Here is a 16,949-nt window from a genome sequence, read left to right as displayed (position 1 = left end):
AGCATCTGAGATCAGGAGAGAGGGTACCCAACTACCTTGGCAGGGTCCTGGCCTCCTTCCCCCCAGACCTCTTGCCCTAGAGGGTGAGCTAGAACCCTCTGTAACCCTCATACCCCTGCAGACCCAGTCCTGGGCCCCATGGGGGACAGGCCAGCCCACTCTGGAAATGTTTTCAGGCTGGGGGCAGGGCCAGCACACAGCTGGCTGGCTTCCGACACCTGTTTCCTCTCCCTCCAGGCACTTTCCCTGGCCCAGCCCTGGCCTCCCTCCTTCCGTCCCTCCTCCCCAGACCGGCCTCTGGGAAGAGCTCTGTGGTAAACAACACCTCCCAGAGCTGTGGAAAGAAAGGGCCCAAATGAGGGATGGCCCCGGCTTCCAGCTTCTAGCCTCAAGCCCCTCAATCTCTGGGTCTGCAGTCACACATCTCAAATGTGGAATCATTATGGTCGGTCCCTCCTTCGGGTCCCTCCTTCCCAGGCTGTTGGGAAGGTGGAATAGGGCTGTGGAGAGACTCTGGCCCTGTTGGGCACACAGTAAAGGCCCAATCAATGTTATTCAGCAGAGTCAAAAAAGGAAAACATCCCCCAGCGAGTCAGAGGAATCTGGGAAGGCTTCGAGGAGGAGGTAGTGGTTGGCTGGCTCGAAAGAGAGGGGGCTTTCAAATTCAGGGCCACAGCAAGAAGCACAGCTGACTCCAGTGCCAGGCAGCCTGCATGCATATTGCATGAAATGCCCCCCGGGGAGGTAAGCCCAGCTTAAAGGCGGTAGAGTCAGGATTTGAACCTGCATGGAGCCCACTGCAGGCAAGACTCTTTCCAGGGCACCTGCTACCTCCAATAAGTTGGAACTGGTTCTATAAGCCCCTCAGGTGCCCCGCCATTCCCCAAAGAAGACAAAGTCTCAGCCCAGCCCGCACCCTGCCCATTGGCCGGGCGCCTCCACCTGCCCCAGGCTGGGCCCTGGCTGGCTGGCCCAGGGACCAGGGCCACTTACCATGGGCTTCTTGAACTCATTGGGCTTGATGCAGCGCACGAAGAAGGGCTGGCAGGCGCCCAGTGTGCGCATCAGCAGCTCCAGCGACCGCTTGAACTGGCTGCTGAGTGTTGGCGAGCGCTTCCTGGTCTCGGCGCCCTGGGGGGACGGACCACAGGGATGGGAGGGGCTGACCTGTGCCCCCCATCCCTCCAGGAAGGGAAGCAGCAGGCTTCGGGCCTGAGGGGGAGCTGCCCCCGGGAAGCAGGCTAGCAAGGGTTTTTCTGTGACTGGGGTTTTCCTGTGACTGGCCTCATCTGGGCTGGTGCTGGACCTCAGATGCACCCCTTGGGGCACTGCCTGGGACCTGGGTCTGGAGGAGGGCTACACGGGAAGTGGGTCCCCCCTCACCCACCCCCGGCTTGCTGGAATACTCTGGGCAAGGGCCAGCCCCTCTCAGTCTCCACTCTGCCATGCTGGGAATTAATGAGGAGCTGAACTTGGTCACCTTGAGACACTGAGGTCCGCTCTAGAGAGGGGTCCGACAGACCTCCATTCAGACCCCGGCCCCACCACCTCCTAACTATGTGATCTTGCACAGCTCACTAAACAGCCCTGAGCCTCTTTCCTAAACGGGAACACTGCCACCTCACTAGCCGACAGGGCTCTGACGAGGGTGGGCACAGAGTAGGCCTCAGTAAACAGCAGTCTGGGAACCCGTGTGTGTGCCGGGGTGGGGGGTGCTGTCTGTGCCCTCTCCCTTCCCTGGGGGATGAGCCCGTCAGCAGCAGGCCCAGATCAGCCTCCTGAGAAGGCACACAGCTGGCCTCCCACCAGGTGGCCCTGAGGCCCAGAGGCTCTGAGCCAGACCGGCCAGCCGCTATCTGGGTGAGCCGGCTAGCACCCCGTCTCCTGTCGGGGTCCCCATCTCAGAATGCTGTGAAATGAGGCAGGGGTGCTGGGGGAGGGCCTAGTTCACAAACAGGAAGTAGAACATCTCAGACCAACCCTGCGAGACTAGACCTAGAAATCAGACTCAATTCCAAAGTATTTTGATGTTACTTCCCTGCCAGCTTCGTCTGTGTGAGAATTTATCAGTGAACTTGATTATTATTGGAAGATTTTGTATTTTAAGTGAGACCTAATTTTATCTGATATCCCGTAGCACACTACCAGCCAGGTGGGCAGGTGTAGGGGTGTGAGGTGTGTGGCGGAGGCAGAGGTGTGAAACACGTACAAAAGTTACACCATACACCCCAGGCGGAAATGGAACTTGCCAGGAAACCGCAAACACTTGCTAGTCTGAGATGTGTCCGGTCTCTGTGTTAGTGTCATTTGGCACATATTCTAGGATTTGCCAGGGAAGCTGGGGAGTGTCTGCATCGGGGTAGGGTCAATGTCAAGTCTCTGACCCCCATGACCGTCCCAGAACCTGATCCAGCCACAGCAGCGGGCAACCCGCAGCTCGCACGGGGAGCTGGCCAGTTTGGGCTTCACTCTGCCTGCGTTAGAGCCTCCGCCCCAAGCACACACACCCCACAGACACTGACACACACACACACACACACACACACACACACACACACACACACATACACACACACCCCATACAGCACATACACAACACAAACTTTTCTTTGGTTTCTATCAACACTCCGGAACTACTTCTGTCTGTCTGTCTGTCTGTCTTCCGTGCTGGGCCGTGAGCCTAGTAAGGACAGGCAGGTCTGCCTTGTTTTTGGCGGGGACCCAGGGCCTGGCACACTAACAATCAGCAACACTTCGCACAACTGGCTCCTGGCATCCGTGGGCCCCCGGAAACATCCACTTCCCGACCGCCCCTTCCATACTCTAAGAACTGCCCCCAACTCCTCTTCTTTCATATCCAATATTGGTCTTACGGGTTCTACCTCCCTGCTTCTGTCCCCCACACTCCACACCTCCCTCCACTCCACGATCGACCCGGCAGCCCGGGGAAAACAGTCAAAACACAAATCCAGGCCGCTCCACCCAACACGCTCAGAGCCCCTGCAATGGCTCCCAGGTTCACTCCTCATGAACACCGACGTCCCCGCCAGGACGGACAAGGTCCTGCAGGATCGGTCTCTCGGCGCTTCTAGCCACCCCCGCCTCGTGCTCTCCACGGGGCCCCAGGCCGGCCCGAAGGCTTTGCACTGGCTGTTCGTCCTCCAGATGCGCATGGCTGGCTCTGTGACCTCCTTATCAACTTCCCGTGGTCCCCCTATTCGACATTGCAAAGCCCCACCTTGGGCATTTCTCCCTCCTCAATTTCTCTCCATCTTATGTATCACCGTCTGACATACTATGTTTTCTACTTATTTATCTGCTTATTAGTGACTTCTCCCCTCTGCCTGAACATAAGCTCCATGAGGACAGAGGCTGTTTTCGGTTTTGCCCACTGCTCTGTCCCCAGGACGCAGGCCGATGTCTGGCACGGAATGGGCACCCTGTTCCCCTTTGTGTCTGAGTGCGGGAGCGCGGAAGGGGCACTACTCTCACCTCCTGGCCCCTGGGGTTTCTGATTCGGTTTTATTTCACTGAGGGGAATGGTGGTCCTTTCTGATATTCATTGGTTTCTGGGAGACTCTGCAGACATTTGGAAATGGGGTAAAGGCGGGAGTAGAAAGTCCAGAGCTCAGTGTTAAACTCCCCAGAAGGGATCTGAGGGGCAGACACCTGAGCGGGACGTGCGTGGGGCTGGGGAGACACAGGCATAGAGCATGAACAAGAGTCCCATGGACTCAGGGCCTGGGGACGTGACTGGGGTTAGACATTAATCGGGGGGCTCGACGACCTGGAAGAACCGCGGTCCCCATGGCTCGGCTGGTCCCTCCAGCAGCACTGGCTGGGGTGGGGCTGCCCAGGGCCGCCTCAGGAGGCAGACACTAGAGTCAAAGGATGGAAGTTTGCGGGTTGGAGAGAGGCAGAGGATGCAGGTTCGGATCGCTGGAAGGAGGGGGTGTGGGCTTCCACCCCGAGATAAAGCACTATCGTCAATAAACTGTGACTAAATACTTCACGCTTCACCAAACTGATTTCTAGGTCCCTCTAACAGAGCTAGCATGCTTCCAGCAGTCCCAACACAGGTTTTCTTTCCGAGGGGCGGTGCTCACAGAGACAAAGCTGGGGCTTGCAAAGCTTCCCCTTAGCCCTCGCTTATGTGTGACTTTGGACAAGTTCCCCTACCTCCCTGACACAGACCTGGCTCAAAGTCCCGTGTGTCACAAACAGTGTGACCGTAAGTCTGCACCTTGGCCTCTCTGGGCCCCAGCTTCTCTGCCGGTAACGTGGGGACCACGCTGACTACTCACAGGGGTGCTGTGAGGAGTGAGGGAGGTAAGAAAGGTAAGTGGCCCAGAAAAGAAGATATAATCAAGATCAAGTGCGCACTGTTGTGTTCTAACTCCGTGCTCCAAAACTCCCTCAAGAGCGAGCCATTTCTGGCGTCCCCAGGGTCTTTCGCTTGGACCCCTTCACAGTTCCTCAATAAGTGGGTTCTAGGCCCAGGGTCCTTCCTGGGGAAGAAGCCTCAGAACAGCAAGGTTTGTGGAGAGGTCTCCAGATGCCCCCAGGTGCTCTGGAAAGGGAGGAGAGGGGGCAGGAGGAGAAGACCAGGTTCTGTGATCTTCCAAGACTGCCTCAGGCCAGGAGGAATGGCTGAGCCTGGGAGGGGTGGGCTGGGCTGGGGACCGGAGGAGAAGGGGAAAGAGCGGGGAAGAGTCCAGGCCCACACCTGTCTCCCAAAGCTGCCACCCTGTGACGCGTGGGCCTCGGGGTGGGGACTGCTGGGCGCAGGAGCTTCTGGCCCCTGGGGCCCCGCTCTGGCCCCGGCCCGACGCTCGCCCGGTCAGCCGCTGGGTCACAGTGTTGGCCTGGGGGTGGGGCCCTAGGCCCAGTCCACGGGCCGAGGGCACAGGCTGCTGTCCACTCACACTCCCTGCCCCCGACATTCCAGGCACCCTGCTCTGCTGCTGTAGCTTTTGTGAACTATGGTTCGGAAGTCCACGAGGCACTGGGCGGCAGGGGGATGCCAGACATGCAGGAAGGAAGGGAGACTCAAGACCAAGTGTGGGAGGACATCGGTACTAGGCAGAGAGGAAACTGAGGGTTGAGAAGAGGAAAAGGAGAGGCAAAGGGATGGCAAAGCTCTGCTACTTGGTGGGGGCGGGGGGGGTGCCAGCACTCTTGGGGCCTAGAGCACCGTGGGAGCCCCGACCTGAAGGTGGTGGTCAGGCACACCACGGATGCTGTTCCAGGGCCCAAGGAGGTCTGGGATACTAGTCCCAGCTCCGGGATACTGTGCCTCAGGGTGAGTCACCCCCCACCTCTGAGCTTCAGACCCCCATCTGCAAAATGCAGAAAATATCACCGCCTCTCCTCCTCTGCAAGGTTGTCAGGGGATCTGACCAAACCCTGGACACAGAGGCGTGTGCCAGAGCCTGGTGGAAGAAGCAGGCCTTGATACCACAGAGAGACTCAGAGAGGCAGAGGACGTGGGAGACCTGGAGTAGAGTCCTGGCTCAGCCCCTGGCTCACGGGGCATGCTGGGCAAGTCTTGCCTCTTTATCTAAGACTCAGTTTCCTCCTTTAAGAAACGGAGATACTCACAGTTCACACAATTCCAGAAACAACAAAACAACAACAAAAAACTCAAAACCACTCCACAAACCACTCCACAAAAAAAAAAAAAAAAAACACACACACACACTCCAAAAAAAAAAAAAAAAAAAGGAAGAAGAAGAAGAAAAGAAAAAGCTGGCCCTTTCCCCAAGCCTCAGAGCCACGGAGGCTGAGGCCATAGCCCAGCCCTGGGGGCCACTGAGGCCTGGCCCGCCATCCACTGGCCCGGGGCTTGGATCTTTTACCTTCACGGAAGCTGCCGACTGGCGGAGAGTGCCCGATGAATAACCACAGAGAAACTATAACAGGAACCACAGTGCAAGGCGAGACAGGGTTGGGGGCAAGGAGAACGTGGTGGGTCAGAAAACAGAGAGCAAAATCCACCGGGGAGAAAGGAGGACCCTCGGGGCAGAGGTCTGGGAGCCCGGGGGCCTGGGGCAGTGCAGGCACCTGGACAGGCACGGAGGGACTCTGTCCTCCCCGTGAGTCCCTCTGAGCGCCCTTCAGGAAGCCCTGGGACAGGAGGAAAATAGGAAATGAAGAGGCATACAATCATGCAGGAAACCAGGCTGCCAGACTACCACTCTAGGGACAGAGGAAATGCCAAGGATGGGAAATTCAGCGTGCCCCGTATGGGGCCCAGGTCTGGGGCACCCATCCCTCTGTGTTTGTCTCTCAGAATACCCACATCCATCCGTGTCCTTGAGGCTGGATGTGCTCCCTCCTCCCAGGCTCCCTGTGAGCTGCCAGAGGTCCAGCCGGGGGGCCCTCCGTGGTAAACTGTGTCCTGATCAGGCTGTGCTCTCTGACCTCTCATGGCACCCTTCTCCGGGCCGGGCCCCATCCCCCGCCCAAGTCACTGCAGCAAGAGGACCAGACGGGAGGACTGTGGAGGCCCCCCGGCCTCCTCCTGGAACCACAGCGAAGCACTGTCCTCACTCTGCGGCCAGAGGAGCTCAGCCGAAGCTGCTGGACACGAGTGAGCCTAGGCACGGGCCTGGCTTCTGGGGGCCCTTCCTGCCCAGTAGAGACCCCGCCCCGACGTTACCATGGCAACGTCAGCCTGGAAGATCTGCTTGATGAACTTGTTTCTGGAGGAGTGGACCAGCTGGATGATGTCTCCATGCAGGGTGTCCCGGTTCTTCTCCAGGAAGCCTGGGCAGTGGCAAGAAGCAGTCAGTCACACCTCGAGAGCTCGGGCAGCCTCTGCCTGACAAGACTCATCCGCTCCCCAAATCCACAGCGTCTGAGCCAGGAAGACCCTCAAACTTCGCTTAGTTCAACCACATCCACTTTACAGCAGACAGAGCAGCTTGCCCGAGATGACAGAGAAAGCGAGGGGCAGAGCCAGAACTGGAGCTGCAGTTCCCTCCCCCCGACTGCCCCCCCTTCCAGACCTGTTCGGAGAGAAGGGCCGGAGGCCTCAGCCCCGGGGAGGGCAGGGCTGCCTTCCTCGGGGAGCCACCCAGTGCCTGCAATGCCAGCCTTAGTCTTTTGAATAAAGGCATCAGAAGCCCCCGTTGAGTGTGTCACCTGGCAGAGAATACGTGTTGGGCTAGTACAGCTGAGAGCAGGGCGCCTGGGTGGCTCAGTTGGTTAAGCGACTGCCTTCGGCTCAGGTCATGATCCTGGAGTCCCGGGATCGAGTCCCGCATTGGGCTCCCTGCTCAGCGGGGAGTCTGCTTCTCCCTCGGACCCTCCCCCATCTCATGCTCTCTAGTTCATTCTCTCTCTCAAATAAATAACATCTTAGTACAGCTAAGAGTAAAGGAATTTAAAATACCTTGTTCTTGAACAGTGTGTTATGTTCTACAAAGTGCCCTCGCAGCACTGATGCTCACGACTCCCCCTCTATCTAGGGGGTGGGCAGGGATTATCTTTCCCCATCCCACAAGGGAGGAAACCAACGCTCAGAGAAGCTGAGCAAGCTGCCTAACATCACACAGCAAGCCATGGGCAGAATTGAGACTTGAACCTAGATGCCCGGCACCAGCCCAGGGAGGCTCCTCTGCACCTCACAGACCCCCCAAGAGGCCGGCCATTCCCAGGGACTGAGGAGTTAGGAACTGGTTAATGGCGGGGCGCCAATGGGGGGGGGGTGTCTTGCTAGGGTGGGGCAGAAGACAGAGTGGCCAAGGGCTGGGGAGGCCTGATGAGGAAGAACACCGCAGAGAAGCAGCACCCTTTTCCCCAGGACTCAGGCTGCCCGGGCTTGTGGACAGCATAGAGACCCAGTGCTGGGCTGCCCACCTGGTATCTGGGGACGGGGGAGTGCCAGGAGGCACCCAGCAGTGCAAGGGTGGGTTTTGGAGTTGGGATGGAATTGTGGGCTCTAATCAAAAGTCTACAACAGACTCACTCTGGGACCCTAGGATGGTCCCCTTCTGGCCCTCAGCTTCCTCATATGTCACATGGGAATGACGGTACCCCTAAACCCTTGCTTTGCTTCAGATCACCTAACACCACCTGATTCATAAATAAAATGCTGAATTAAAACAGTACTTTGTGAGCCAGAAAATGCTGACAGAATTGTTGAAAGCAGCTCAAAACTGGTTAGCGACCTTAGGCAAGTCATTTCCCTCTCTAAGCCTCAGTTTCAAATCCAGAAAGTAGATAAAGCCTTATGTTCCCTCCAGATCTAACATCCTATAATTTTATAACTTTGTGCAGAGTCCACTCAATTTTCCCATCTGTATCCTCAGCAACAGCATGAGGCCTGATACAATCCTCTGTTATTCCTAAGAACAGATACATTGGTTTGTCCGAAAGTCCTTCAGACTTAATGTTGGCTTCCTTCTTTCTAACAGCAAGGTTGGATCTCACAACCTAATAGTTGCGGGAGGGCAACACTGGGCAGGCTTCAGGTTCCATCCCTGCAGCATGGCTCACTGATACACCGTCAGCCTTCTGGACAATTAAACAAGGAAGTACGAAACCAATGGCTCTTTGCTCGTTTGTTTTGAATTTCCTTGGCCTTCGACTGCAGGTGAAACCCTTGGAGGCTGAACACAAGAGTTCAATATAGAGACACACGCGACAGCTGATGCCCATCCAAGGCAGCACTTTAGACCAGGGTGGTGGGGGCCGAGTCGCAAGGGCAGTCTGCAAGAATTCCAAGTAGGGTAACCCTGACTCTCTTCTTCACCTCTAGCTTGTAAAATGAACCCAACTGCACATCCCAGAAGCATGGAGGATGCATCCCCTTCAATGCTCACACTTGGTCTTGTTGCTGAGAGAGGCTTAGTGGGTCACGGGACTGGTTCTAGGCCTGGCTTGGCACCTAACAGGCAATGTCATGGAAAGACAGGAACTTTCCCTTTTGAGCCTCAGCTTCCCCATTTGTACACAGGAGCACTGAGCCCACCCAAAAGAATGGAAAGCAGGGACTCAGATATTTGTAAACCCATATTCATGGTAGCACTATCCACGGTAGCTAAAAGGTAGAAACAACCCAACTGTGCATCAAGAGATGAATGAATAATATATATATGAAATTCTGACACCTGCTACAACGTGGATGAACTTTGAGGACGTTAGGCTGAGTTAAATAAGCCAGACATGACAGGACAGATACTGTACAATTGCACCTATATGAGGTCCCTTGACTAGTCAGATATATATATACAGAGAGAGAGAAAAAACAGAATAGAGGTTACCAGGGACTGGGGGAAAAGGGAGAATTTTTGCTTACTCAGTACTTATTTGGGGTAATGGATCGGCACTGGAGATGGACAGTGGCCATGGTGGCACAATATAGTGAATGTACTTACTGCCAGTGAATTGTAACCTTAAAAAGTGTTAAAACAGTACATTTTATATTATATATACTTCACCACACTTATTAACATCTCTAAAAGAGGGGCACCCAGAGGTGCCTGGGTGGCTCAGTTGGTTAAGCATCTGCCGTCGGCTCAGGTCCTGGGATGGAGCCCAGCATCAGGCTCCCTGCTCAGCGGGGAGCCTGCTTCTCCCCGCACCCCCCGCCTCCCCACCCCCGCTCAAGCATACTCTCTCTCAAATAAATAAAATCTTTAAAAATAAATTTAAAAATAAAATAAAATCTCTAAAAGAAAGAAAGAGCACTGGGCCCAGTGTTTCCTAAGGCCCCTTCCTGCTCTGTGCTCCAGCCCCCACCCCGTCCCGGGCAAGAGAAGGGCAAGGGCCAGAGAGGGCACAGGCGAAGAGACTGCAGCCCTAGATAGCCTGCTTGTACCTTGGCTCTCGTAGTAGACAACACCTGCAAAGTGGTTGATCCCAAACTGAGTCTCATGGTTGTTCTTGGGGGGGATGTAGTTGGAGTTCAGCTTGTGCTGGGAGTTCAACTTATGCAACATGGTGGTGTCTGTGCCCTGTGGGAACCGATGGCCATGCTCAGCCCCTCTCTGCCCCAGGTCCTCCTGCCCCCGCTGCCCCCGGCCTTCGCGCCCCCTCTTCTGTCTTTCTCAAGAGCTCCCTCCCTTTATTTGTATCCCACACAGGAGCTCTCTGGGCCTCCACTTCTCTATCTATTAAGTGGGTGGATTGGAACTACACTACCTTGAGCATTCAGTCCAGTTTAGAAAAATCTATTTCCCACAATGAAACTCATGGGAGCAGTCACTCACTCCCCCACTCGGAGACACATCCCAAGTCTGGAGAACCTGTTCTGTGTCAGCTACATGCTTAGATCTCCATCGTTTGGTCCAGGACCCCGTGGGCTGCAGCTGATCCCCAAATGTCAGATGAATGCACCTGCACTGGCCCCAGAGCCACCCTGAGAGGCACGTATCATCGGTCCCATTTTACAGATGAGGAAAGCTGAGGCTCAAAGCATGAGGGGCTGTTTTGCACAGGCGCCCAACAAGGGGCAGGCGCACCTTGGGGAACTTGCTCTCCTCGTCGATGAGGGAAATGATGTTCATGGGCTTGTTGGCGATCATGTCCAGGGCGTCCTGGTTGTCAGTAAACTCGATGTGCAGCCAGTCAATGCTCTCCAGGTCGTATTCCTCTTGCTCCAGCTTGAACACGTGCCGCACGAAGAACTGCTGCAGGTGCTCGTTGGCAAAGTTGATGCAGAGCTGCTCGAAGCTGCAGGGGGCACAGGGGATGGGCGAGGGGCTGAGCAGGCCAGCACGTCCTTGGCCACGCTGTGCCTGGAGCAGGCTGACAGGCAGGCACCAACTCCCTGGCAGAGGGCAAGGGCCAAGGCACTGGGGGGCGGGGGGGGGGGCAAGAAGAGGGATACAAAGTAGTCAGGGGAGAGGGGAAGGGGACTGATGAGATTTAGTAAGTGGCCTCCCGAGGGCCAGCATCTCTGAGTCACCAACCCAGTGCTCTCCCAGGTGACACTTCACATATTCATTGTGGGTGTTTGGTTGGAGGTGGGGGACTTTGAGACATCCAAATGTTACAGGAATTGAAGTGACCTGCCAGGGGTCACACAAGTAGGAAGTGGGGCGGGGCGGGGGCCTCCAGCCCCGGGATCCACCGGGGCCTGCTCCTAAGAATGACCGTTCAGGGAGTGTGGGACCCTGAGCGTGGCTCGGCCTCGCCTTGCACCTTGGACACTGGGGTGTGCACGACGGCGTAAGAGCCTTCTCCCCAGCAGCTGGCGGGGCGGGCCGGAAGGGGAGTGAGAGAGCCCACCAGGATGACTGGAGGCAAACTCTCCCACAGCCCAGCGGAGCGTGCTCACAGCCCACTCAGTGTAGTTTATTATTTTTTTCTTAAGGTTTTTATTTATTTATTGAGAGAGAGAGAATGGTAGAGAGAGAGCCTATGAGAGGGAGGAAGGTCCGAGGGAGAAGCAGACTCCCTGCTGAGCAGGGAGCCCGATGCGGGACTCGATCCCGGGACTCCAGGATCATGACCTGAGCCGAAGGCAGTCGCTTAACCAACTGAGCCACCCAGGCGCCCCCACTCAGTGTAGTTTAAAGGCAGAGGTGTGACACCTGTTCTGACCATGTTGTGGAAGAAAATTCCCACAGAGCAGAGCCCCTTGTGGTACCTGTTCACAGCGAAGTTCTCAAACCCAAAGATGTCCAGGAGGCCGATGGACCTGCGAGAGCTCTTCACTGCCTGGGAGGGGGGCTTGTAAATGGCCGCATTGATCTTGTCCACAATCCACACGAAGAGCCGCCCGTAGATGCCCTGAGAGGCGGCTGTGTCAGCCACTGGGCCCACGTGCCCTCCCAAGGAGACAGGCCAGGTCCCCAGACCGTCACGGCTTTGCTCATTCCCTCCTGTGCTGTTTGAAACCCCCTAGTCTTTACTCAAGCTGTTCCCTCTGTCGTGGAGCCCCCTTTCCTGTTGGAACAATTCCTTACTCCTTCTCAAAGCTCTGCCAAGAAGCCTTCCCTAACCTTCCTTTGGGCTCCCATGTCTCCATCCACCTCTGTCTCCCTATCAGCTCTGAACATCTTGAGGGTCCCAGAACCCAGCACAGAACGTGGTGCAGGGCAGGGGCTCAATGGTTGGCAAACTCGTGAGTGTGGAAACCCAACGACTGGGGCCTTCTGCACCTGACCCAGCCCATCTTCAGTATCTTCTTTGGAAAGACCAGAGAGGGTATCCTCTGGGCTGGGAATAGCACAGCAGACCAAGTGCTCCAACAATATGACCCAGCATGAGGCCCACGGGGCTGGAAAGCAGAGCAGGCCGGGGACGGGAGACCTGCGGGGACCGGGGTTGGCAGGGCTCCTGAGGAGCACAACACTCAGCCCCTTGTGGGAGGAACAGAGCTCAGGAGAAGGCAGACTCTTGCTCAGCAGCCGCCCCCCCCCCTCCCCCGCCGCCGCAGAGCCAGCGGCCAGGGCCTGGGTCCAAGGGCAGACAGGGGTCAAGGCCCAGACGTCTTTCTGGTTCCATGGACTACTCAACTCCTGGCTGTATCAACAAGGGGCGGCGCAAGCCCCTCCACAAAGGCCCACCTTGACAAAGGCATCTCGCACATCCAGTGCCTGCTCCCTGCTGAGTGGGGTGGACACAGTCTCCCCGCGGGTGATGAGGGTACGGCTGGTCAGACAGTTCATCAGGTCCGGGGGGTTCACCTGATGGGGCAACATTCGGCTGCTCCCCCAGCCACCCCCTTCCCACTGACCCTCCAGGCCTGGCTCAGACCAGTCCCTCCACCGAGTGTCCTGCCCCACAGCCCCACAGGCAGATCCTCCCCAGGCACCACACCCCGCCCAGATGTGCCTGGAAGGACTGCTCTCTCCTTAACAGCCTCCTCACTGACCCCCGCCTGTCACCTGGCCCTCCCAGGACTGGCTCAGACTCTGGCTTGACTCATCCCAGTTTTCCAACCCAGGGCAGAGCCTAGTAAGCCTTTGCCGAGAGACTGACACACCGACTCACCCAGGGTCCCCTGCGCCCTACACCATCCCCAGGGGTAGCGGGGCGAGGGCGGCGAGGCTACCGGCCGCCGCGCTCCACTCCTCCTCTGAGACCTGTGCCCAGCACAGATCCTGCACACAGTTCGTTCTCCATATTGAACTTCTAGAACTCTCCCAAGCAGAGCCCCAGCCTCCAGGTTCCCACACGCCCAGCCCCCTGAGAGAAACCGAAGCAGCCATCGGGACAGAAGGCTGGACGCTGACCTCGAGCAGGGATGCGGCTGTAGCCAGGGACGGAGAGAAGAGGACCTCACAGGTGTCCAGGTTTTCAAACGTCCGGGCTGTCACAGCGAGGGGGCGCAGGGTCAGGCAAGCGAGGGTGGGCATGGGGGAGAGGGGCAGGCTAGGAGGGCCCGGCTCTCGGCGGGGGGGGTGGGGGGGCGGTCTTCCTGTCCACTGCTTCTCCAGATCAATGTATATTTGATGGATGTTCTCCCCACGAGCTATGGGCACCGTGAGGTAGGAACCCCGTATGTCCGGCACCCGGCACCATGCCTGGCATCCAAGTGGACACACTGGCCGTCATGGCCCTCTCCCCTCACGCTCCTCCACCCTGGACTCCCAGAGCTCTTGACGGCAGCCCTGGCTCCTATGAAACAGGGTTTGTAGCTGCTGGGACAGAAGCTAAGCCACAACACCCCCCAGACAGCTAGGTGTTGCGCTGCCCATGAACCCAGGGTGGGGTTGGGGCAGGGGTGCACCAGTGGGGCTCCTCACCCTCATACTGCAGGTTGCCCAGGTGCAGGATGGCAGCCAGGAGCTTGGAGATCTCCCAGTTCTCCGTGTCGGTGAACATGAGCACCTTCATGGCCGAGCGGATGTTGGCATACTCCTGGCTGTCCTCCCGGCCCTCACAGGCGATACAGTTACCCTGGCGGGCAGAGGTGGGCGAGTGGGCTTCAAGAGGACATCAGCAAGGCCGTGGGGACCCCCAGAGAGGCAATGGCTGGACTGAAGGGCCCCCTCTGCCAGGCCAGGCCGGTCTGGGGGGCCAGGCACAGACCTCACTGCGAGAGCACCATGACCTCTCCAGAAAGTCTAGAAAGCTCCTGGCTAGGGCTTTTTAAGAACACATTTCCCACTCGTAGGGACCCTGGATGCCCCTTCTTCCCAAGAGTGAGAGGAGCTGGTCGCTGAGACCAGGCCTGGCCCGTCCCCTAGCCTGGCAGTCACAGCACCCGGGCTCTACTGTGCTCCCACCCCCCGCTGGACACTCTCGCTCAGGGACTTGAAGGCCTCACCCAGGACAACCAGGGGCAGGCTGGGGCAGGGGGACACCCAGCATGTGTGCCCGTGAACCGTGTTCACGTGCGTGTGTGCGTGTCACCTCCTACAGCTACAGCAAGTATCTGGGAAGGCCTGCACACCTATGACGCCCACATCCCTCGTGTGTCCCTGTGGCCCAGCTCAGCCTGGCTCCAGACAACCAGGCAGGGATTCTCCCCAGGGCTAATGAAGCTGGTCCCCTGCCGAGCCGGCCTGCTGTGCACTCGCACCCCCATTCATCTGATGCTGGGCGGCAGCAACGGCCCTGGGGCCCTCTTCTCCTTGGTGGCCAGGCAACAGCAAGAGGCTGGCACCTGGGCTCCATGCCCAGTTGAGCCCCCGAGGCTGAAGCTGCAACAACCTGAGCCCTCCAATCCTGGGGGGCCTGGCAGAGGTCCCGGGCTTCACGTCCTCAAAAACTGAACTAACACAGCATTTGTGTGCGGGTGGGTCTATGCACATGTACACACGGGCAAGTGTCTACATGTCCCTGGGTCTAGGCTGTCTACACAGATTGAGGAACATGTGTATCTGCGATGACAATTCATCTAGATGCTTGTGCTGGTGGGACTATGCCCAAGCAGGGGACAGGCCTGACGGCATATATAAGCTCAGAGTGGGCTGGGGCAGGTCAGGGGATGGGGTGGGGGTGGGGGATGCCCCCACAGAGGATCCCACCCACCAGGCCTGGAGCTGGGGAGCGGCTGGGTAGGTTGCCCCTGACCTTGCTGGGATCGGTGTCCCCCTCCCTGGCTGCCCCGCCCGGGCCTCACCATAGCCAAGTAGTTATAGTCTGAGGCCTGGCCCAGGCCCAGCTTCTTCTTCTGATCGGCACTCATGCCCTCCAGCATGCAATAGAACACATGGTAGTTTCGTTCATCGGAGGCCTGCAAACGCGGGCACAAGGTGTTGGGGGATAGAGGCAGGGGAGGCATCAGCAACCCGACAATCAAGATGAAACGCGGTTTACTATCTTAACAAACGACTTTGATCCAAAAGCCCCTGTGGGCAAGTTTCATGGCGGGAATTCAGGCACCGCGGTGAGCGGGCAGTGGCATAGGACGATCCAGACCGTGCGGCCCCCACCCGCACCCGAGGCTGGGGGTCCTGGGCAGGTCCGGCTCTGCCCTGGGCTTGGGCCCACCTGGCGACAGACACGGGACTTCTCCAGCAGGTACTGCTCGATCTTGGCGCCCTCGATGGCACCCCGCTTGTTGAAGTGGATATCGATGTACTTCCCAAAGCGGCTTGAGTTGTCATTGCGGATGGTCTTGGCATTCCCAAACGCTTCGGGGTGGGGAGAGGGTCATGGGCAAGGTCAGCCCCCGCCCAGCCCCCCGAGCACCACTCTTAGAGCCCTGGCCCTACCTTCCAGGATGGGGGTGGCTTCCAGCACCTGCTGCTCGATCCATGAGTGTTGCCCGCTGATGGCCGCCAGGAACTGCAGGATCAGCTTGGTGCTCTCGGTCTTCCCTGCCCCAGACTCCCCGCTGCAGAGGAGACCCAGAGAGAGGCAGGGCCCATCACAATCTGCATGGGCCTCTCCCTATGGGGCTTCAGCCCAAGCTGCTTCTCCCACCTGCACCTTCCCCACTCCCCAATCTGTAAAATAGGCCGACAGTATGGACCTTTCAGGGACGGAAAAGGCTCCAGGAGCTCAGGGCTCTGCCAAGGCCAAAGGTACTTTCCTTCCCTTTCATTTAGACACACACACACACACACACACACACACACACACACACACACACACACACAGCCCTGGTCCGCACCTGCCATAGAGCATGGCATATATTGACACTAGATCAATGCTTTGTCCTAATACCCTCTGCCCAAGAGAGAAGAGGGGACTGAAATGTCACTTGACTCTAACTTAACAGGAACCAGTAATAAACAAGGTCGGCCTCAAAAGCTAACAAGAACTTGCGCAGCATTAATAGAGATGTAAGGCCTGGGAAAGGGGAGGGGATTCTCTACATGATGAGGCATTAGCAGGAACACAAAGCTGAAGCTCTAGGGGCTAAGCCTGGAGCTCTGATCTGGTGCTGGGCCGCCCACCTGATGATGCAGCACTGGTCACGGCTGTTGCGCTTCATGTTGAAATAGCAATTATCGGCAATGGCAAAGATGTGGGGGGGCATCTCCCCAATCTTCTTGTTGGTATACTGGCGGATATGCTCTGGTGAGTAGATGGAAAGCAGCTGGTAGGGGTTCACAGCCACCAGGATGGAGCCTGTGTATGTCTGTGGGCAAAAACGGATGAGGAACTTGCCACTTCCCATGTGGGAGGCTCAGACTCTAGAAAGTTCTCAGACTCTGCCCTGCTCCATTCCTCTGGAAGGGACAGCACTGGCTTTGGAGTCACGTGGACCCAGGGTCCGAATCCTGCCTCTGTGAGAGCTGGGGGTGGGGCCTTCAAACTAGCACTGGGCCTGGGTTGGAGTACGTGCTCAGTGAGGTTTGATGAAGGGAGGAAGGAAGTGGGGAGAGGGGGAGGGTCTCTAAGCTTCCATTTCCTTACCTTTATCTGTTAAATGGATATAATGTGACTGTTTCTAAAGATGAGGAGACGGTAGACTTTAAAAGTCATAGCACACTGTAGGGACTTCTCAAATGCTGGGTCCCACTTTTGCCTCCAAGCCCTGTATCCCAGAGGTTTGGAGTAATATTCATAAACCAGACCACTCCCAAGCAGAGGCT

The 16,949-nt window shown here is 57.2% G+C and overlaps 1 protein-coding gene across 1 annotated transcript in view; it reads right to left on the bottom strand.

Moving 5' to 3' along the window:
- The window catches only part of MYO7A (myosin VIIA), a 52,611-nt gene extending 35,991 nt beyond the window's left edge, over positions 1–16,620 (bottom strand). Inside the window, exons 1-12 of the mRNA XM_028116010.2 lie at positions 16,308–16,620; positions 15,621–15,742; positions 15,397–15,539; positions 15,026–15,139; positions 13,704–13,857; positions 13,191–13,267; positions 12,522–12,641; positions 11,600–11,742; positions 10,470–10,680; positions 9,827–9,962; positions 6,662–6,768; positions 994–1,131 (exon numbers count right to left, since the gene is read on the bottom strand). Of these exons, the coding sequence (XP_027971811.2) occupies positions 994–1,131; positions 6,662–6,768; positions 9,827–9,962; positions 10,470–10,680; positions 11,600–11,742; positions 12,522–12,641; positions 13,191–13,267; positions 13,704–13,857; positions 15,026–15,139; positions 15,397–15,539; positions 15,621–15,742; positions 16,308–16,531 (1,689 nt within the window). The 5' untranslated portion in view covers positions 16,532–16,620. The remainder of the gene's footprint in view (positions 1–993; positions 1,132–6,661; positions 6,769–9,826; positions 9,963–10,469; positions 10,681–11,599; positions 11,743–12,521; positions 12,642–13,190; positions 13,268–13,703; positions 13,858–15,025; positions 15,140–15,396; positions 15,540–15,620; positions 15,743–16,307) is intronic.
- Positions 16,621–16,949: the final 329 nt, after the last annotated feature.

The sequence above is a fragment of the Eumetopias jubatus genome, unplaced genomic scaffold (genome assembly GCF_037043125.1).
Source record: "Eumetopias jubatus isolate StellerSeaLion01/CBP00866 unplaced genomic scaffold, mEumJub1_p1.0 scaffold_13, whole genome shotgun sequence".
In the NCBI taxonomy this organism is placed as follows: Eukaryota; Metazoa; Chordata; class Mammalia; order Carnivora; family Otariidae; genus Eumetopias; species Eumetopias jubatus.
Note: the sequence above shows the minus strand (reverse complement) of the source record. Positions and strands in the feature narration are given on the sequence as shown.